At 46.4% G+C, this 21,329-nt stretch overlaps 1 protein-coding gene across 4 annotated transcripts; it reads left to right on the top strand.

Annotated features, from left to right (window-relative positions):
* The first annotated feature begins 81 nt into the window (after positions 1 to 81).
* On the top strand, positions 82 to 21,312 carry THRAP3 (thyroid hormone receptor associated protein 3). 4 transcript variants are annotated; one of them, XM_085208814.1, is made up of 12 exons: positions 82 to 221; positions 5,898 to 5,981; positions 8,797 to 8,957; positions 11,252 to 12,154; positions 13,038 to 13,778; positions 14,716 to 14,888; positions 15,453 to 15,564; positions 16,109 to 16,193; positions 18,296 to 18,480; positions 19,124 to 19,316; positions 19,855 to 20,001; positions 20,523 to 21,312. In XM_085208814.1, the coding sequence occupies exons 3-12, from the start codon at positions 8,821 to 8,823 to the stop codon at positions 20,742 to 20,744; spliced, it is 2,898 nt and encodes a 965-aa protein (XP_085064940.1). In that variant the 5' UTR covers positions 82 to 221; positions 5,898 to 5,981; positions 8,797 to 8,820; the 3' UTR covers positions 20,745 to 21,312. The 4 variants fall into 4 exon arrangements, with proteins under 4 accessions (XP_085064940.1, XP_085064936.1, XP_085064937.1 ...); XM_085208810.1 differs by having other exon boundaries at positions 84 to 221; positions 19,852 to 20,001; XM_085208811.1 differs by lacking the exon at positions 82 to 221 and adding an exon at positions 575 to 757 and having other exon boundaries at positions 19,852 to 20,001.
* Positions 21,313 to 21,329: the final 17 nt, after the last annotated feature.

Here is a 21,329-nt window from a genome sequence, read left to right as displayed (position 1 = left end):
GTGGGCAAGGGAGGAAGCGGAAGTGACGTCACGCACCAGCGCAGGGCTCACTGGGATATGCAGTCCATCCCTCCCCGCTAGCGGAGGGGCGCCGTAGGGGTTCGGACTGCGCCTCCCGGCAGCCTCTGCGTGCGGGCGGCGGGCGGGCGCGAAGCGGAAGTGCGTGAGGAAGAGGTGGAGGCGCCTGGCCGCTGAGGAGGCCGCAGGCGGAGCTGGATCCGGTGAGTGCCGCGGGCCCGATGTGGCGCCGCCCTTCCCTCGCTCCGCCGCCGGCCCCTTCCCCTCTTTCTCCTCCCGTCCCGCGGGCACGACGCGCCCGGGCCGTTCTCGTTCTCCCCTCCTGAGCCGGGCCTTGATCGCCGCCCCTTTCCACCTCCCCCCCCCCCTCCAATCCCGGGCCTCACCGCGGCGCGTCTCTCCCCCACCCCCCCAACCCAGCCCCGGGCCCCACGTGCTGCCCGCAGACCCCCGGGCGGTGTTCAGGGCGCTCCCGGAGCCCTCCGGAACCCTCGTGGCCGGGCTGGGCCCCGCGCCGCCTCCTGGCGACACACGGCCGGTTGGGGCCGTTCCAGGCCCAGGCCTTTCCGCGGCGCCTCATCCGCGCTCCTCGACCCGGGGATTCCCGTTTTCCGCCCGAGCCTTGTCCCGCAGCCTCTGGGCGGTTTCTCCCATCACCGGGATCGCCCCGCGGGCGGATGGCCCCGGGGAGGAGGAAGGGGATGGGCAGCGCTCGGAGCCCTTCAGCGCTGACTGCACGGTGGGTTTGGTGGACGGAGGAGTTGTGTGGAGTTGGGTGATGCCGTGCAGCGGGCTTTGGGCACAGAAACATGTGTGCGCTTCGAATCGCCTTTTTCTCTAATTCGAGAGTGATCCTAACTTTAGTTGCTTGGGAGAGGTTAATTCTAGGCTCTTTTAAGGATATTTTGAAATCTCCACAGCATAATTAGTGCTGTAATTGTCTCCTGTACAGATTTCTAAATACGTGTGATGTGATAAGTTCAGAAGGGCTGTTTGGCGCCTTGAGAAGTGCAGGGTGAGCTGTTTGCCACACGGGATTAGGGATTGCACAGAGCTTCCTCCTTGCCCACCTGGCAGGAGTGCTCCTCTTTTAGGCTGGATGTAAGAGAAGTGCTTGTCTTTGTGTGCCTTAATGCATCTTACCCAAACGTGCATTATCGAAGAGAGCAATATGCCCAGTTGTTTGAGAAGCATTGTAGATGTACATTAGCTGAATATGGGGAAGGAGGAGGGCCTCTGTCTGCTGCTGCTTCAGCGTTGTGTGCATGAGGCTGCTGGGTCACTCAGCAAGCTTCCCAAAGAGCACAGCCAGCTCAATCACCCAATTACTCTCTGCAAAGGACTCCTGCAATATTCCTTCCCTCTAGTAGTGAGGGCAGATCGTTAATTAATGTAATTAATGGGAAGGCCGATGTGAAATTTTAGGTGTCTTTTGTTTTTTGCTCCTGGCAAGTGCTGTGGCTGAGAGGACTTCTGTGTGGGTGTTGGTTGTAGAACCTGATTTCTGTTCGTTTAGAAGCGTTGGCTTCTGGAAATTGCAAGTTGCCTTCAAGGGAGTGCGTTGTAGAGACTGGAAAAATGGTTACTGAGGCATAGCAGTGTGTTTGGAGGAACTCAGTAGTTCTGAATACTCGCTCTGTCGCTTTGCAGAGGCTTAGCACAGTGAGGAAGCGGCTGGCTTCACGAGCTGCATTACTTGTTAGGCCATCTAACTGCAGATAAAGGATAAAATCAGGTAGTTAGCAAAGAAAGCTGTCAGAAATTCATGCTTTTGTGATCCAGAATACTTGGCAGGCTGCAGGGCATTGTGATCATATCTGATTTCCTGTTGGATTCTTATATTTTAGTTTCACCTTCTCCTTACTGGAAACTTCTTGTTTCACCTGAAGTAGGAGTAGGGGGAGGCATGTGTAACAAATTAGTTTTCTGAGTTACCTCAGAAGGCCTTAAATTAGCACAGCCTGCTAAAAACGTTGCTCTCAAGGCAGTACTCTGGCAGATAGACCTCAGTATCCTGAGATATTCTTGAATTTTATGCATTTGTACATACGAGAACATGAGATTTGTGAATGCTGCTGTCAGCGCAGTAGGGAACTGTGGTTGGACTTCTCACCTGGGGTGAGGAAAAAGGTGCAAGGCAGTGCTGCCAGGGGGCAGGACGTGGTCCTCTGTGAACCTGCAGGCATTTCAGTTAGCCTCCTTTCTCACCCAGGCATAAAGAAGTGAGAAGCTCTTGATGCTTACCTGGTAGTTTACTGTGAAAAGGCAACCTGGCTGCACCAAGGACACACTGTAGCATTCCTCCTGGTATCTCTTTAGGGTGTTGCTGTACAGGAGCAGAGCAGTGGTAAATCTGGCTGCTGTGTGGCGTGTCTGTAGCTGACAGCAGCAGGTGTGTGCTGTGTTCAATCCCTGCCCATCTCTGCTTGTGGCTCCTTGTCTGTAGAAGTGTTTGTGTTTATGCTGGTGCCTTTCTGCTCTTTTCATTCTTAGTTCTGTGTTGCTTTACACAGTCTGTTGTGGGGGAAAAACCAGCCCATAGTTCATTCCTTCAGCAAGGGCTGCCTGGGCAGGTTTCTGTGGGCACCTTAGTGCTGCTGTTCTGTGTGCAGAGACTCCAGGAGCAGCCATGCACCTCTAGAGCGAACTTGTGAGCTTCTAATTCTACTCTGGCTAAAGGATCTATACTGCAAACTAAGTGGGCATCCTGCTCTCAGGGTGATGATAACGTAATTTAGCTGTCTACTGTTTTCTGCAGCTTATTTAAGCCAGGAAGCTTTATAAACTCTGTTTAAGAAAACATTTTGTCATCCAGGTGAAGCCAGGTCTGTGTTCTGTGAGTTTGTTAGTGATTTTTGAGATCGGTGTGCTGCAGAGTAGCACGGTTGATGCTATTAGGAAGCAAAAACATTCCGTGTACAAAACACCAGGGTAGGAGTGCTCAGCCACGCAAGTCAGCAGATTTTGCTTTTTTTTTTTTTTCTTAGCCTTTTTGGTTCTATGTTGGCAAAATGACACTTAGCCATGTCTGAACTTGTTAATTGCTTAAGCATTGCACAGACCTTGAACTACTTGTATCTGGAGAAGTTTATGCATACTGAGGTGTGTTTAATAGCTTGGTGTGCCAGCCCAATATCAAGGCTTCGGGGTCATATGGTTTCCTCTGAATTATCACGGCGCAGAGAAGTTGCTCTGTGTGACAGAGCTGCTGCTGTGCATTTTTCCATATAGTTCAGGTTGCTATCAGTAGATTCTTTTTCAGCAAGAAGACCCAGCTCTGCAAGGGGGCTGCAGGCTCGGTAGTGGTTTTCATGAGGGAGGGGAACAGGTTAGGTTCAGCACAAGGGCTCATCTTGTTTCTCCCCTTGCTGCTGCACTTTGGAGCAGTGGCTGGAACAAGCAGGTGCCATTTTGTTGGTGGCTGGCAGGCTGGGTTTGTGGCTCCACAGCTCGTTTGCATGAAGGGAAATATCGTCCCCTCTTGGGTGGGATGGAGCCTTAGCAGGGGCGAGGTGACAGGGGTAGTCATTGCCACTGGGTCAGGGAAAGTTAAGAGCTCCTGCTTAATTTAGCTTTATTGTGTCAGAGCTATGAATAGTAAAATCATGGGATTACATTTCATGCCAGCTGAGAATGGTGTTTGCAGTGTTTCACTCCATGGTAACCGGAAGCTGTGGCATCCACACAAAGAATAAAAGCCCTGAGTGCCACCCAGCCTGGCTGTGGGATGCTGGGGACCCTGTGGATGCTGTCCTGTCTGAGGAGCTGCGATCTGCCAGTCCCCTCTGTGCTGTCATTGTGCTGTTCTCCCCTGCTGTACTTGTGCAGGAATAACGGAGCCTCGTGGCTCCTTTGATGTGCAAGCGAATGGAGCAGCTCGGAATTTCACCCCCAGATCCGTCACCCAGCCATCTTTAGCCTGCTCTGATCTGCGGTGTGAGGTGGCGGTAGGGAAAGAAAAGCTCCAGCTGTGATGGGAGGATGCTGCAGCTTGTGCAGCCAGCCAGCATGTGTCCTCCTTGCTGTTTGTATTTCATTGTCATCTTGAAAGGGAGAAATGAAAGCTTGGCCAGTAACCCCATAGGTTCCTGTGCTGTAAGAGCACAAACAGTGCTGGCTCAGGGAGCCGGGCGGGCTGTCAAGCTGAAATCCTGCTCTCAGGAGAATTAGACTCAGTGTTAATGAGACCAACCTGTGCCGTAACAGGGGGTTGTATACATGATGTCTGGAGGGAGTTGTGTACCTGATTATTTTGGGCCCCGTTTATCTGCATGAATTATTTCAGTTAATTGCTCCTGTAGGGCTGTGGATGAGATTGGTTTCCTGAGTTCAGGATCTGTGCATACACTGTTTGAGCAAGCGTTTGGGTTCAGCCCTTTCTACATTGGGGTGAATGGGTAACATCAGAATCCTTCCCTATGCTTGTGAAATGCAAGGATTTGTCAATATCTTGATGAGTTTAAATCTCTTATTCCCTCTTTTTACTTAAGTGAGAAGATCTGAACTTTCTGCTTGCTGACTTTCTGTTCCTGGGTTGTTTGGGTCTGGAAGCAAGATGCTGATGGAAGGTTTTCCCTTACTGTAGATGTTTTTCTTCTGTGCTCCCCAGGAAGTCCAGCTGCCTGACTTCTATTTCAGAGGCAAACATGCTGATATCTAATCGATGTTTTCTTTGAGCTCCTTGTCACTAGCACATAAAAAATAAGGCTTTTAAAGCTCCAAGATGTATCAGACGGGTTGTAGCCAAGGAACTGGTGTCAGAAATAAAATCATCTACAGGTTTGCAGCTAGTCACACAGATTGGAAAGGATTTGTTCAAAAAAACAATCTGCAGAATCAATCTTTATTGGAAGAACCTATAAATAATTTTCCAGCCGTTGTATAGAATCTGTTTTTAATTATCTGAAAGCTCAAACACTTGAAGGAAAATCTTAGTTTTGAAAGCCGAGTGGAGAGAAATTGGAACAGCTATTGACAAATGAATCTGACCATGGCAGAATAATCATAACTACTTTCTTCTGAAGCGTGTCTGGCACCTATTGAAGTAGAACGTGCTGTACTGGATCTTTTGAGCAGTCTGTCCAGCAGAGTTCTTGCTGAGGAGGATGGAGGGGGTAGTTGCACGACACAGGTAACTTCTGTCATCAGCCTCCTGGCGGCATTGCTGAATGCTTGCTCTTCGTCTTGTGCCCTTAATGAACTTGGAAGCATTTGATGAGAAGTGCAGCTGTGCTTAACTGACTTAGGAACGTTGTTTTCATCTTTCAACCTGATATATAGGCATTCGTGATAGTCAAAACTGCCATGGTCTTTTTTTTTCTTTTTAATTTGCCCTTTGAGAAAACTGAGCTCTGGTTCCTTGCAATGAGACTGGGACTGAGGCTTCAAGCTCACATCCCATCACTAAGACACAGTTTACAGCAGTAAAACTCCGGTGACATCCGTGCTGTATGATCTGTAGTTTGTCCATGCTGAAGATCGTGGTTGGTTATTGCTGAGTTCTGCTCAGTTCTGATTTCATATCTTTCATTACTGTATCTTACCTAATACTTGTCAGTTCTTCAGGCACTGTTCTTACCCCGGCCTCCTGACATCCCCAGGTGCCACTTACCTCTTCTGGCACGCAGATGAATTAAGGAGCGTGGAAGTGATGTTTTTGATGGAGCTGTAAATTGCACGATCACTGTAGGACTGCATTTCTAATTGCTCAGTCAGATTTTCTGTTTCCTGGGATTTTAAAGTTGCAGACAGGGATGTTGGCTGGGATGAAGGCTGCTGCACTTGGTATTGGAATTGAGGAAGCTGGCTCCTTTTGTTTGCTGACAGCAGAAAGTAAATGTAAATACTGAGTGCTTCAATGTGTTCTCTTCTCATTTCAGGTTTGTTTCCTGGTTTCATAATTGACACAACTCAGACATAAAACTGACTGTTGAAGGGTGCAGAGTGTGAATCTGCTCGAGCAGGTGGGCATGCAACAGAAAACAGGATCTTCAAAGGTGGTAAAACTGTTTGGGGATTTGGAATATACTTCTACCATCCTTTTTCCTGTCATGCTGCAAGTTGATTCTCTTCATTGTCCGTGTTGCTGTGCAAAGCATTGATTTCAGTCAGTGGCTGCTTGAAAAGCAGCGTAAAACTATTATGAGGCCTGGGTACCCACAGGAAGTTTCTGACAGTAGTGGATTTGGCAGTGATTTTTTTCAGTGCTTGGAGCAGAGTCGAGTTCTGTCAGAAGACATAAAGCCCATGAAACATTAACTTTGCTGACACTGTTTCATGACAAAAGTTTCTTTTCTGGGCAAAGTCCATTGAAGTGGCTTAGTGAGAGCATTCTCTATTACTGCATTATCTGAGTATGATTGTTTGCTGTGAGAGGGTTTAGAAATGAAAAAGGCAAACTTTTGATTTTGTAATAGCCTCCAAATGCAAGAAATGTTGTCAGTGAGAAGATTCCAAGCTGCTGGTTCTCCATCTGAAAACTTTCTGTTGGTCAGTAGATGCAATTGTGTCCCTTTTAAGGTAGAGGGAGTCGGTGCTATGGGAAGGCAGTTGTCTCACTGCAAGCAGGAAGGAAATGTGACCCCTGTCAGAGCAGATTGCTAACGTGGAGTCACTCAGGAGCAGCCACACTTTAGTTTCTAATGCTTTGCAAAGCATTGGGTGAGCTATGCGAGGCTGTGTGTGTGCTCTGGGGGCCCAGCACCATCTTCAGTGGGGAAGCAGAACTGGTGAGGTAAGTGAATGGCCACTGCTGCTCTCACAGCTCATCTTCACTTCCTTACAGCTGTCTGTGAAGTCAGAGCAATTGGTAGGAAGCACTGTAAGAACAGAGTATTCCAGAGCAGTTTTTTTCAGCACAGAGATACGTTTTATCTCAGTAAGTAAATAATTAATTGTTAGAAGGACTGCGTGTGTATCGCAGTAAGGTTACAACTCCCTGTTAACAGGGGAGATGAAATGGCTCCAACGCTTGGTTTGCTTAACCTTGGGATTGCTGATAGAGCACAGAAGTTCGATTCCTATTCTAGTAGGAGTTACCTCATGTTAGGAATGAGTCAACAAGAGAAACACTGGCAAAGATTAAAAATAACTACAAAATCAAGGGAACTTCTGGCACTTGTACCACACTAATGTTTGGCTACTAAGTGCTGTGAATCCAGGTAAACTACAAAGGTGTAAATGGCTTCAAGCAGGTGATGCTTTTAAGATCTTTTTCCGGGCTTCTGAGGACTTTTACTTGGCTTTCTTTTTTTTTTAAACTGGCATTGCAGCTGGATCAGTTCCTTCACTTGATTCATCAGCACAGGAGTAAGCAGCTTCAGGAGGGGTTGAAGGGATTAGAGCTGACCTCGCTGTGTATTTGGTGATGGTAGTAAAAGCAATATATGTTGGACTGTAGTTCACCTCTTTTGCTTCCTCATTGCCTTTACCTGATTGGTCTGCCAAGCTGCTGAAGATGGTATTCCTATCTGGCCACAAATTTGGCTGCTCCTCTCTGTTGGCTCTGGAATGTATATGGTCAGTTGAGCTGCTTGAAATGAGAAAGGTTTTTTTTTTTTTTTTTCTTTTTTGTGGTATTAATTTTCAGTTAGAGTAGTGATCTGATAGAACTCAGAGTGCTTGTATAATCCAAGCCAAGGGAAACAGCAAGAATTCTCAGCACACCACCAGTGTGGTGTTCTGTTTCCTACGTGAGTGCTCAGTGCTGAGAGGGAAGCACCTGCTGAAACCTCTCCAAAACCATTACTGGCTTTTCATGCAAAAATTGCCTGATGTTATGATGATGTGGTCTTCCAGAAGTCTTGCTTTCATTCATGTGAAGCAAATGATGCAGATGGTGGGGTGAAGTCAGTGGCCTGTTAAATGCTAGATAAATGGCTTCCTATGTTATGAATGAAACTTAAGTATTGATTAATGAGTGCAGTTTCTCTTCCCAGCTTAATCAACTCTCTCTGGCGTTGCAGAGTTCAAATCTTTATACTAACCCCTGTGTGGAACAGTCGAGAATCCCAACACCAGCTCTCCCTGGCATCTGCTTCCTTTCCTAGCCTGCAGCTGAGCTCTCGGGTTTCTGTGAGTGCAAATAGCAACGGGCAACTTAATCTGAGGAGTGAGGAGTGGAGTTTGCTTCCTCTTCTCCAAATCCAAAGCATTTTCCATTTCCAAAGCATTTGAAGAGCTAGACTGAAAGAAAAACCAGCAGGGAATCAAATCCTGGAGCATATTTTGCAACATGATCAAATGTTAAATTCTAAGGAATTTTGTTTATGGCTGGATACCAGAGATTAAATAGGTCAACCGTTGCAGGCAGTGTAACTGCAGGACAGAAGAGACACCAGAGCTGTTCTGACCTGTCACCCTGGTACTTTTGGTTTGAGATCACAAAACGTGCTTGTTGGTACTGTCTGTATTGCTGGTGATGTGGTTGAAATTAAATGTCTCTTTAAAGGTTGTCATGCCTAAGCTAGCTGCACGGCCTCTGCCTGTTTCTGTTTTTTCCATTAACTTGTTGCTTTCAACTGTAGCGCTCAAATTCACAAATATCCTGGGTTAAAACCTTTTATTCTTTTTGCAGATTTCCTCCTTCAACTGAAATAAATGTTCTGTTCTGAATTCAGCTGCGTGTGGCTGCTAGCAGGCAGCCCCTTGAAGCGCCCCTATTTGCAGCCTCACTGAGCTCCACATCACTGCGGTGGTCAGGCTGCAGGTGTTCCCTGTTCCCCCAGCTCTGAGGTATGACTCCACGTTCCAGTGACTTCATTTCGCTGTTTCCTTCAGGTGTGACTGACGAGTGATCTCAAGATGTCTAAAACCAACAAATCCAAATCTGGATCTCGTTCTTCTCGTTCGAGATCTGGGTCGAGGTCACGCTCACGTTCCTTCTCCAAATCTCGTTCCCGTTCTCGCTCTGTTTCACGCTCGAGGAAACGCAGGCTCAGGTGAGTGTGTGCAGCTCTCCAGTCTGTGGGTGTGACTGTTTTTCCTCTCTCCCGGTCAAGTGGTTTGCCTCTTCCTTCTTTTCCATGGAAGCCTTGGATTACATTGCAGGATGGTTGGTGTCCCGCTTCTCAGGGTGCTTCCTGCCAACCTGGACGTGTTGTGGTTTAACCTGGCAGGCAGCTCAGCACTGCAGTCAGGGAGGGGGAGGGATTGGGGAAGGTGAAACTGTGGGTTGAGACTAAAGACAGTTTAATGGGACAGAAAAGGAAGGGAAAATAATATTGATGATAAAAAAAAAAAATAGAGAGAGAACAAGTGGTGCATAGTGAGATCACTCACCACCTGCTGACTGTGCCCAGCCAGTTCCTGGTGAGCAGTCCTCAGCTCCTCCCCAGGCCAGCTGTTCTGTGGTCAGAGCAGGGAAGATTCATAGCAGAACATGCTCCTTTGTGGTGTTAAACATATCAAGTTTATTTTTCTAAGCTTTTGATATAATTGACCGCAGGCTTGAGAGGCTTTTGCACGTGTTGCATGCTTCTTCTGTCTTAAAAATGCAGTCAAGTCTCCACGTCAGTTAATAGGCACAACTAGGAAAGATTGGGGCAAATTTTTTGTTTGTTTGTTTCCCTGCCCCTCACCTCAGCATACAGCAGTCAGTTAACAAAAGCACACATTCTAGATGTATGATGTAGGAGAAGTTAATTTTGTTGCAGGTAGCTTTGAGGAATCGATAATATTCATAGTAGTTGTTTTTGCCCCCTTGAACTGCTTCTTATCAGGCCAGCTAAAAAGGCCATTCTTCCTTGGCTGTCAGGTTGGCTGCCTTTTCCTTTCAGCTGAGCGTTTTATATCTGGCAAAGAGATTGTAGTTGGGCCGGGAATAATGGTGTTCAGCTGCTTTTTCAATAATCTTAAAGGAGTAACATTTGTTCTGAAGTCAGTAGTCTGTAAACATATGCAACTGTTAACAATTAGAGATTTTTAAAATGCAGAGACTGCAGTAAACATACAGTTGGAGAGAGGGGGCATGACAAAACTCAGTCAGAGGCGGAGATTTCCATCAAACCAAGTTCTTTGCAGAGGGAAGTTGGAATGCTGGAAAACTCAGTGTCATTTGGGATGATCTGCCTAGCTGTGAAGGAACTGTGGTAGTTGAAAACAAAGGCAGCTTTTGCCAACACGGTTGTTTCCTTCGTACTGCTGCTGAATCTAATGCTTTGTAAAGGACATTAAATAAAGATATTCAGTATGGAGGGTGTTGGTGCAGACAGATCTCCTCGTGTGGTGCTGGGATGTTTGCTGAGGTGAGTCTGATGTGGTCTGTTGGCATAAGGACCCACTGGGTTGTGGAGCGTGGGTCACAGCAATGATTCTGCTCTTCATTCTGGAGACCAGCTGTGTTTTCTAAGTTCTGTTGCTGTGTCAGTCTGCCTGCCTGAAGTTTCTTGCTTTCTTTATGGCTCTAACTATTGCATAACAGTGGGTGTTTTAGAGCTGAAGCAGAATGTATTAGCTGGCTAGCTACAGGGGCTAGCAGAATTGCTGCAGAAGATATACACGTCTGCTGTGTTCGACCAGTGTGTGTTTGACAGAGCTGTGTGGATCTCTTAACATAAGAAGGGAGTGTGGAAATAGCTTCAGTTCCATTTTGCAAAGTCTTTTCTCCTTAAGCCCAGTAGTCTGGGCACTTTCTCTGATTTTAAAATCTCAGACTTCCAGCATAATTGTGGTTTTTTTCCACCTGCTGGGAAATCCTTTCTGTAAAGATGGCATTGAAAGCTGAGCTACAGTGGGGCTTCTGAGCAGTTACACAACTGCAGTTCTGAATTTTTAAGTGGAAGAGACATTGACACAATTCCCCCTGAATGTTTTGTCTTTTAAATCAGTCCCCTTGCAGGCTTTGGATCTGTCTTGGATTCAGTTCGGTTCTTTTTGAATAGGCAGAGCTTTCAAATCAGGAGGAAGTGAGCAGAGGGAGTGCCAAACGTTGCCCCCTCGTGGAGTCAGGCTGTCGGGGGAGTGCATCCCTCTGTTGGTTTGAGTTGGAGCATTCGAATTGTGGCAGCTGGTTCCCCTTTTGGAACTTGGATCTCTAGAGCAGTGCACCGTATGCTCCAGTACTGCCCTTCTTGTATTTGTGTGTTGTGATTTGACTTTCCTAGCAAAGGAGTGGTATTTCATCTCTGTCAGAATTTTAGGAGTGTACAAAATAAGTGAGGATGACAGGAGGTGGGAGATGAGACTTCAAATATTAAGTGGTGCCAATAATAAGATGTATTTTTTTTTTTATCAGTTCTAGGTCCCGTTCAAGGTCATATTCTCCATCTCATAACAGGGAAAGGAACCATCCAAGAGTCTATCAGAACCGGGATTTCAGAGGTCATAACAGAGGATACAGGAGACCGTATTATTTCCGAGGCCGGAATCGAGGGTTCTATCCGTGGGGCCAATATAACAGAGGAGGATATGGGAATTACAGGTCTAATTGGCAAAACTACCGCCAAGCTTACAGCCCTCGCAGGGGGAGGTCACGCTCCCGTTCACCCAAGAGAAGGTCTCCATCCCCAAGGTCTAGAAGTCATTCTAGAAATTCGGATAAGTCGTCATCCGATCGGTCGAGGAGGTCTTCCTCTTCTCGGTCCTCCTCCAACCACAGCCGAGTTGAGTCTTCCAAGCGTAAATCTGGGAAGGAGAAAAAGTCATCTTCCAAGGAAGCCCGAGCATCTCAGGCTGCAGGAGAAAACCAAGGTGATGATTCTAAAGAGCAGCCGTTTTCAGGAGCAGCTGCTCAAGATGCCAAGGCGTCTGAGGGATCAAAGCCATGGCAAGATGTGTCCACCTATGGCAGCAGCTCAGCGTCGAGAGCTGCTGCGCCTGAGCTCAGCCCGAGGGAACGCAGCCCTGCGTTAAAAAGCCCTCTGCAATCAGTTGTGGTGAGGCGGCGTTCTCCTCGGCCAAGTCCATTGCAGAAGTCGAGCTCCCCGCTGTCCAACCCCTCACAGATGAGCTCTGCATCACAGAGCAGCACCTCCTTTCAGGCAGGATCTCATCAGAGCCCATTTGACCACGGCTCGTCAGGTTTGAGTCCAACAAGAAAGAGCCCTGTGTGCAAAAGTCCAACGCCAATCAGTTCCATGTATGGTACATCTCAGAAGGAGGAAACCTCAGCTCCTGGTGGGGGAGCCTTCTCCAAGAGGCAAGTGATGTGTTCCTTTGCATGGCAGCGTTCTGATGAGTTGCTTTGTGTGGGCAGGCACTCCCTGTGCACACTGCTCATGTCTGCAGCTGCACTGAGGTCCGGGGAGTGCAGGGGATGGAAGCATTCATAAGTGCTTTAAAGTTGATTCTGTAAGCTGTTTGGGATTGATTCCCTATCAGGGATGTCTGGACTTGAAAAAGGAAAGGAGAAATCCCTGGCTTGGGTTTTCCAGAGCTCTGGGCTGATGTCCTTAGGCTCTTTCCTCAAAGCTCAGGTTTTGCTTAGTGACTGCTTTAAAACATAATTTTGATGCTTTAAATTATCTTGTGATGAATTGTTGTTCTCAATGAGTGTTTTGTCTTCTCCCAGCAAAGTAAATATTCTCTTCTGTTTAACCTTTTTGCTTTTATTTGTATTTGCAGTCTGTCATGAAATATTTAGCTTACCTATGAAACTTGCATCCCAAATTTGAAGTAGCTTTTGAGCCTTTTATTTCCAGTATGTTGTTTAAAGCAGAACAGCCCAGTTTGAAAGTTTTGATGTGTTGTTCTCCCGAAGCAGGTTTGTAAGTAAATAAACCAATTGGGTAAGATGTTACTGTTTTCCTTAAAATACATCTGTGGGTAAGCTGTTTTATTTGTTTTAAACCTCATTTCATCAGTTCTGCATATCCATTTTCTTCTACATCTGTTGAATTTATTGACATCTGAAAGCCTAAGTCCAGGCTGAGAAATCTGCTGGACATCTTAACTGCTTAGGGCCTAGTGAGAGCCCCTCTGTACATGCATAGCTTGGTGTTCTGTAAAATCTGGCTGCTTTTCACTGAAATATTAGCCTCTCTTAATAAGGAAATTAACAGCAACGTGTGTTTTCTGAACAGGTATCTGGAAGAGCAGAAGACTGAGAATGGGAAAGACAAAGATCAGAAAGTAACAAATGTCGAGAAGGAAAAAAATAAAGAAAAAGGGAATTTCTCTGAGGTGGGATCAACAGATGGAAAGGCAAAATCTGATTCCTATGCATCCAAAGCAGATTCTGAGAAGGGATACCGTGGCAGTCAGTCACCCAAGCGCTACAAGTTCCGAGATGACTTTGACAAGCCAAAGGCACCGGAGTTCCACAAGGAAAGTCATTATGGCAAAGAGGAAACGGATGATCAGGAAAAGAAAGAGAAGGCAAAGGGCCGTAAGGATTCAGATTTTGATGATGAGCCCAAATTTATGTCTAAAGTGGTAGCGACATCGAGTAAAAGTCAAGAAGAGGATAGGCAGGGCAAATGGGAAGGTGTGGTGTTCTTGCCACCTGGAAAAGAGAAGCAAAGAAAGTCTGAGGAAATGGAGGAGGAGAGCTATTCTGAGAGATCTAAAAAAGAAGAGAGGCCGGCGTCCAAGAGAGCTGAGCCGGGTCACCGGGGCTTTGTTCCTGAAAAGAATTTTAGGGTGACCACTTATAAAACAAGCCAGGAAAAAAGTTCTTCTCCCCCACCAAGGAAGGCCTCTGAGGTAAAGGAGAAGCCAGGTTCCAAAGGAGATGGGCTGGCTCCTGGCAAGTCCTCCTTTTCCATTACTCGTGAGGCCCAGGTCAATATTCGGATGGATTCCTTTGATGAAGATCTTGCGCGGTAAGTGTCTGCTGTGGTTTGGGGCTGCTGAAATAGTGATTTTAGCTGCCTGTTTCTGGTCTGGAACCCTTCACCTGCGCGTGAAGTGTGAGGAAGAATAAATATTACATCACAGTTCATATTTTTTATTGACGGAAGCTTGAATTGTTTCTGGCACTGGAGGACTTGTATGGCCCCTCTGTATGGCGGGAGGTTGGAGGGATTGCCACTTTACAGGTGATGAAGGTATAGTACAAAGGTTAAATAACTTTTCCTGATTTTTTTTTTTTCTTTTTTTTTCCCCCCTACAACTAGATGTAAGGTCATTTCAGAATGTAAATGCTTCTGCATCATTTTCTGTGTTACAGCGGCCTCTGGAAAGAGTTGGCTGCTTAGTGGCTTCTTGCTAATAGAAAATTAGAGGTACAGTGAAATGACAGTGCATTTAAATGGCATTTCCTCTGGAGAGCTCTCACACTTATTCTCAACGTAGTATTACTGAAACTCTAGGAAGCATTGACAGCCACTTCTGCAATGTTTCAAGAAATCTTAAGACAGTAAAATGTACTTCAGAGAGCGTGCTGGGACAGAAGCAGCCAGTAAGTGTTCATGTGCTCATGTGGGATGCTAGAAGTTAACCTGGATTTAAGAACAGCAGCAGAGGATTGCAGCCAGCTGTGGTGTCAGAAGGAGCTTGTATTTCACTGAATGTCAGCATTTTGTATCCGTGCAGCCCTCCAACTGCAGAGCAGCAAGTGATCTGAATTATTACGGTAACTTAGATCAGTGTGTTTCAGGGATTTAAATAAGCAATCTGCTTAAGCTATTGAATGTTTTTTTTTTTAGGTGATTTTGTAGCATTACATTACAAAAAAATGCAGTCAGCTTCTGACTGAAATGTTGCTCGTCTTGAACTGATTCCTATGTTCTGTTCTGTGTGGCCTGTTTGTTTTTCTAGTCCAAGTGGCATACTGGCTCAGGAACGCAAGCTGTGTCGTGACCTTGTGCACAGCAACAAAAAAGAGCAGGAGTTTCGTTCCATATTTCATCATATTCAGTCTGCTCAGTCTCAGCGAAGTCCTTCTGAACTGTTTGCTCAACACATAGTGACTATAGTCCATCACGTAAGAGGTAGGTCAAAGTCTGCACGTCCTCAAATGAAGGTTCACTCTCCCTGCATTGCCCAAACGAGTGCTTTTCATGCACTCTGGTAAATGCTTGGGAAGTTGTTCTCTAGTAGATATGTTGTAGACAACAAAAGCAACTAATGATGATATGATAGAATAATTTAGGGTGGAGGTGATTCTAGCTCAGCATCCTGCTCGAAGCAGTGCTAGCATGTGCTTTGCATCACATTGCCTGGGGTTCAATCCAGAATCCACTTGAATTTTGAAAGTCTGTGCTATAGAGCTCAAATGTTCCAGTGCTCAGCCATGTTCATTTCGGGGTGGGGGGCTGGGGGGAGTGCTTTCCTTGTATGTGGTCAGAACTTCTCTTGTAGCCTGTGGTAATCCTCTCTTGTCCTTTTATCATGTAGCTCTGAGAAGAGTCTGGCTGTACCTTCTGTAAAACTTCCCTTGAGGTGGTGGAAGACAACCATTGTTAGATTTGACCAAGCTGTAGGACTGACGAGCTCTTTCTTTTTACAAAAATGGTATTAATGTTGTGGCATTGTTTACTCAAACCCTCCAACAGAGCATCACTTTGGATCGTCAGGAATGACGCTGAACGAACGCTTTACCAAATACCTAAAGAAAGGAATGGAACAAGAAGCAGCTAAAAATAAAAAGAGCCCTGAAATTCACAGGTTGGTGGTGTGGCAGGAGGGTTTTCAGGTCTTAAACTCTGCAGGAGTTGTGGAATAACTGGAGAATAGGAGAAAATGGGTGTATGTGTGCCAGGCTGAGGGAGTAGTGTGGCGTGGCCTTCGTGTTATGTCTGATCTCCTACCCAGCCTCTGATGAGACTGAGGAAGTTAGTTATTAAATCTGTGAACAGAAGTGATACCTTGGAGGGGAGGCAGTGCCTTGGTCTGTCGTTGAGTTCCTGACGCTTAGACCTGACGTCTTTTAGATGTTATTGGATAAACAACTTGAAAAAGTGAAATGTCTTTTTGTCCACAGCCGGAAGAGTACTTGAACAGATACGTAGTGAACAGTAACTTCACATCAGGAGCACTCTTGGATCAGAGAACTTAAGATGCTCTGTAGTAGCTTCGTCAGAAGCGGGAAAGAATGAGTTTTCAGTACCTTTGGGGATATTTAACAGTCTCCTTTAAAGTGAATCTTAAGTTTCATGTGCAGTGTCATCTTGTAATCAAGCTGATATCTTTGTGCTTCCTTTGCTTTCAGGAGGATAGATATTTCTCCCAGTACTTTTAGAAAACATGGATTCTCTCAAGAGGAATCGAAAAGCTCCAGAGATCCCAGCTTCAAGGTGAACTGTCACTCTGATTAGTTTAATTCAACAAAATGAGTGCATTGGGCATGAACTTAACAGTGATGTTTTTGTTTAAATTACTCTCTACTTAAGTTTGTGTTTTTCTTTTAAGGATGGGCATAATTCTAAAAATGAACTACAAAGGGTTAATTTTTATTAAAAATGTATCAACAACCTTTGTGAAGTGGTTAGACTATGGTAAATGACCCCAAAGTCAATTGAGGTGAGCTTGAGAAAAATGAGAGGATTTTTGGAACAAGTGCCCATGATGAGAGAAGAGACTTTTTGTGATATTTGTCTGCTTGTAAGTATTATTAAATCAATTGTATACATGCGATATTGCCAACCATGTTTTCAGAAAGACATGCATGTCAAAAAGAGGAGAGTAAAACTAAATACTTAGCTAAACAAAATACACTATTAAGAGGGTGATGGATTTTGTTCTAACAACTTGCTGTACCGTTTCTGTTTGCTGTTAGTTAACATTCAGCACCTGTTGTCATAGAGCAGACCTTTGGGAATGGAGTGTGTTAGCTGTTCTGAGTAGCTCATGTTAAGCCGTGCTGCTTACTGTAAACCATCTTAGAAATGGCTTAGCACAATGTTTTGGGATTTTAACCTTTGTGTATTCACCTTCGTACGTATTTACATTGAAGAGATTTTGAACAGTCCTGCTGAAACCTTACTTGTTTCATATTTGTTTTCGATTTTTTCCAAACACTTGTGGCTTGACATGGACGATGGTGAGATGGATTTGATGGGCCTGAACTCTGAGCATCAGCTTGGCAGAGTGTATTATAAACGTGGTTTCCAAACAGCTCGCCAGCCTTCCGTGAAACAGACGTGCCCTCACAAACCCAATAGGTGTTTGCTGTACCACATAAGGGAGCTGCTGCTGATTTTGTCACTTATCTGCCATCCACCGTGTTGGGAGCAGTTGTATTCTCAGAGTAGAAATTAAAGCTCTTTGCCTGGGGAAAGTAGAAGAGCAAAAAAAACAAAAAAACCAAAAAACCCAACCAAAACGCCTGCTCCCACTCCTGCGTTATTTGACATTTTTATTTAAACAAAAAAAGTGTTTAGAAACTCATGTAAGTAAAAAGTTTAATAGCTAGAGAATTACTAATCCTTTTGTATTTAATTCAAGGCGATTAATCTGGTTTATGTTGTGTATCGAGTCGTGCAGTCCCTGAGATTAGAGCTGTGTCAGTGCAGTAGCAGTTGCTGTGGGGGCTGTGTTGTTGCTAGCAGTGTGCTGGGCAGGTTCCCACCAAAGCACTGCTGCTCGGGTAAACGTTGGGCAAAATCACAGCGCTGTCAGTTTGCTGCTCACGCTGTGCACTCGGAGCAGAACCTCATCCAAGTGCTGCAGCTCTCAGAGCACCCCCAGCTAAAGCAGCTACGCCTTTCCTAAAGAAACTGTTGTGGCCAGCTGTTCATTTAGGCAGCCATTTCAATTGAACTCGAGCATTACCAGATTGTGTAGCTGACCGTGTTAAGAGAGACAGAGACCACGAGCTGGGTGCTTTTTGTAGAGCAGGATGGATTTTTGGTACCTTCCATGTGGTGCCCCACGTCAGTGAGATTCTTCCAAAGAAACAACCTCGATCACTGCATTTCCAGTGGCCTCCATCTCTAAGCACACTCACTGAATGATTGCTGCCCCAGGTGTCTCCAGCTGGCAAACAGCTTAAGTTTGTAGAGCCCTTCTGCCCTGCTGGATGCTGCTGCCCTGTGACAGGTGTCCCAGCATTCCTGGCATGCTGCAGTTCTGCCACACACACACACGGATTGGGTTTCCAAGATGCCCTCATCTCGCTGGCTGTGGTGTACCACAAGTGTCAGCCTTCCCCTATGACCAGGCTATTCTAATGCTGTTTTAAAAAGGGTAAAAGTTAAGAATGTAGAAAGATTGAAACCTGACAAATAAAAACTGAGTTTGATAGTGCATCGTTTTGCATCTTAAAACGGAGCACTGACTAGCATTCAGATAAACCCCTGCTCTCCACAAGTTTGTGCAGTCAGTAGTAAAGTAATGGTGCTGAACTGGGGGTGCTGTAGGTCTGTGTGTTAAACTCTCCCCATCCCTGCCCTTGTAGGCTGAAGGGAAATATAAGGACGACCCTGTTGACCTGCGCCTTGATATCGAGCGCCGTAAAAAACATAAGGAAAGAGATCTTAAACGTGATAAATCCAGAGAGTCGGTGGAGTCCAGAGATTCCAGTCACTCAAGGGAAAGATCGACTGAGAAAACGGAGAAAAGTCACAAAGGCTCAAAGAAAAAGTATGTAGGAAACCCCATAGCCATTTCCTTCTGCATTTCATGTTTCTGCTGTTAAAGTTGGAGACAACCTCGCATATTTGTGGTTGTACACCTGTGACATAACTGCTGCAGTGGTGTGAATTATTTCCCTGCGTGGCTTCTTGATGCCATTGTGTCTATCTGGGACGTAAAGTAACTGTTAAAGGTAAATGGGAAGGCTCCGTGTGCCACAGTGGGTAAGTCCCTTTTTCTTCTTGTTCCAGTTCTAAGCAATGGCAGTGTTTAAGTAACTTTGCTTCAAGTTTAATTTAGTCCTTTTCTATTTGCTTGATTTTTCCATGTGACTAAAACTCTGTGAATGAATGCCTTTCTCCTAGGAAGGAGACTGAGGGGGGGGAGAGAGTCTGTTGGTCTCAAATGCCTGCTTATCTCCTGGTGGGCCGTGTCAGTGCTTTAAAAGCAGCAAAATCTTGACAGAGAAGCCCTGGGACCTCTGCTAGATCTGCACATCACAGCTGATGTTGAACTGTGACTTTTCGTAGCAGGAAAAGGAAAGCATTGTATTGATGGGGGACTGATAAAATAGCTCGTTAGCCAACAGGTTACTGCTGAGTGATTAATCCAGATGCTGTTCCCCCACCCTTGTTTCCTATCACTGAAACAGGAAACACCGAAGGGTGCGTGAGAGGTCCAGATCCAGCTCGTCATCCTCACGGTCCTCTCATTCAGTGAAAGCAGAGGAGTATCCTGAGGAGACTGAGGAGAGGGAGGAAAGCACCACAGGCTTTGACAAGTCCCGACTTGGAACTAAGGAATTCACAGGTCCAAATGAGAGAGGAAGAGCCCGAGGGACCTTTGTAAGTGCTTCCCCACCCCGTGTGTCAATTGCAGGGCAGTCAGAAGCAGCGTTGTTCTGCAGCTAAAGTGTTCTGTAATGGAGAAGCCTGAAAGTCATTGGTTGTGGATGAGCCACAATGTGATCACTGCAGACCTGAAGCACAAACCAGGCTGTTGGGAATGAAGCCGGGCAGCTGAGCTCGAGGTGCATGGTGCAGAGCATAGCCTGGAAGCTGCTGTATATCAGTGATGGCTGAGCTGCCTGTGGGGCAGGCTGGGGGGGAGGCTCAGCATTTGTGCCTTGGGTACACAGAAGTCCGTGTGTGCTGGATGCTTGCTTTTGGGTGCTCAGGAAACACCTCTCTTTAAATAAACTGTACTGGGTGATGTCATCAGTTGGGATTGAAAACCATAGGATGCTGTGAGCTGTTAACGTACTGATGGGTTAGAGCTGTTCCTGGCTTGCTGGGGAAGCAGTGCTGCATCTCTTGGTGCCTCTGGAGGAGCACTGCTATCACAGCTGTTTAATTTTCCTTCCATGTTTTGCTGTTACAGCAGTTCAGAGCGAGGGGGAGAGGATGGGGCAGAGGCAACTTTTCAGGCAACAACAACAGCAACAGTGGTGGCAACAATGACTTCCAGAAGAGAAGCAGAGAAGAGGATTGGGATCCCGAATACACACCGAAGAGCAAGAAGTACTACCTGGTATGTGTGCTGAGTGTGAAACATCTGAGCAGCTCAGCTGGAGCTGCCCTTAGTGCTTGTGACCACCAAGAAGCTGCTGGCTCCCCACTGAGGAGTTCTGCTCATTCTAGAGTGCTTTGCCTTTAGTTGGCCCTTAGGATTTAATTCAAAGATGTCATTTCTCAGTAGTAAAGCCTTTGTGCAGCGTCACAGGAGACGGCCTGTGCTGCTTTCAGCTCTTCTGGCCTCACTACACTCCAGCTTCCTTCCTGGGTGGATGTGTGCTGTTCCTTTGTTTCTGGTGTAGCAGTGTCACACCGCGGGTGTCTGAGTGGCCCTGTGAAAAAGGAGAAGCTTTAAGCAGGCAGAACTCACTTGTTTCCCTTCCCGATTTGGGGTGTGTGAGATCCTCTCATTAAATAACTCACCTCGATTTCATTTTACCGCCTGCCTTCTCTCGCTGGGCAGCTCAGGGTCGGGTTCTTCCCGCTCCCCTTCTGAGAGCCCTGTGTCACTGCTGTCCTTGGCTTCCTCCCACGCAGCACGACGACCGCGAGGGCGAAGGCGCAGAGAAGTGGGTGAGCAGAGGCCGTGGCCGCGGTGCCTTCCCACGAGGACGAGGGCGTTTCATGTTCAGGAAGTCCAGCACCAGCCCCAAATGGGCTCACGATAAATTCAGCGGTGAAGAAGGAGAAATCGAAGACGACGAGAGTGGGACGGAGAACAGGGAGGACAAGGACAGCCTGCAGTCGGCAGCCGAGTAGCTGCGGTGCTGGGAGCAGCACTCGCTGTGCTGGGCCTCAGGGCGGCCCAGGAGCCCCTCGAGGGGCTCTGACACAACCCCGAAGTTCCCTGCGTTGTCAGAGCTCTGCCCCCTCCGTGCGGGCGAGAACTGATGCATCATTTCTGCTTGGGTCCGCTCACGGAACGTATCTTCCCAAAGACATTGTGACTGAATGAGGTCGAGTGCTGGGTGAGGCCCTGGCCGTTCTGTCCGTGCCCTTACGGAATGGTTCTGTTTGTTTTGGGGGTTTATTTGGTAACAGGCTTTGAAGGCGCCCTGGAGTTGGGTTTGTGCCCACCTTAGCCCGCTAGTTGATGGTTTTGTTTCTCTTTTATAATTTGAAGTAGTACAGCTCGGGGTTATCTCACCCGTTCCCATTTTTCTCCCCCCATTGTGTATTCAGTTTTGTTTTGTTTTGTTTTTTTTAATTTCATACTCTCCTTTTAGGCCTTTGTGTAGTAACATCAATTAAATGATCATTTTGGAAACTATTTTTGGTTCTTGAAGTAAGAAGCGATGAAGCATGTGAATAAAGATCTAAATGTTAACTTGTTGGGACCAAACT

The sequence above is a fragment of the Meleagris gallopavo genome, chromosome 25 (genome assembly GCF_905368555.1).
Source record: "Meleagris gallopavo chromosome 25, MGAL_WU_HG_1.1, whole genome shotgun sequence".
Lineage (NCBI taxonomy): Eukaryota > Metazoa > Chordata > Aves > Galliformes > Phasianidae > Meleagris > Meleagris gallopavo.
The sequence above is the reverse complement of the archived record's forward strand: the minus strand, read 5'-3'. Positions and strand labels throughout refer to the sequence as shown.

Bases quoted from the DNA above. Each gene is read 5' to 3' on its own strand.
- THRAP3 (XM_085208810.1), top strand. From the start codon at position 8,821: ATGTCTAAAACCAACAAATCCAAATCTGGATCTCGTTCTTCTCGTTCG. The intron at 12,155-13,037 runs GCAAGTGATGTG...TTTTCTGAACAG, and splicing joins GGGGGAGCCTTCTCCAAGAG to GTATCTGGAAGAGCAGAAGA. The intron at 15,565-16,108 runs GTTGGTGGTGTG...CTTTGCTTTCAG, and splicing joins AAGAGCCCTGAAATTCACAG to GAGGATAGATATTTCTCCCA.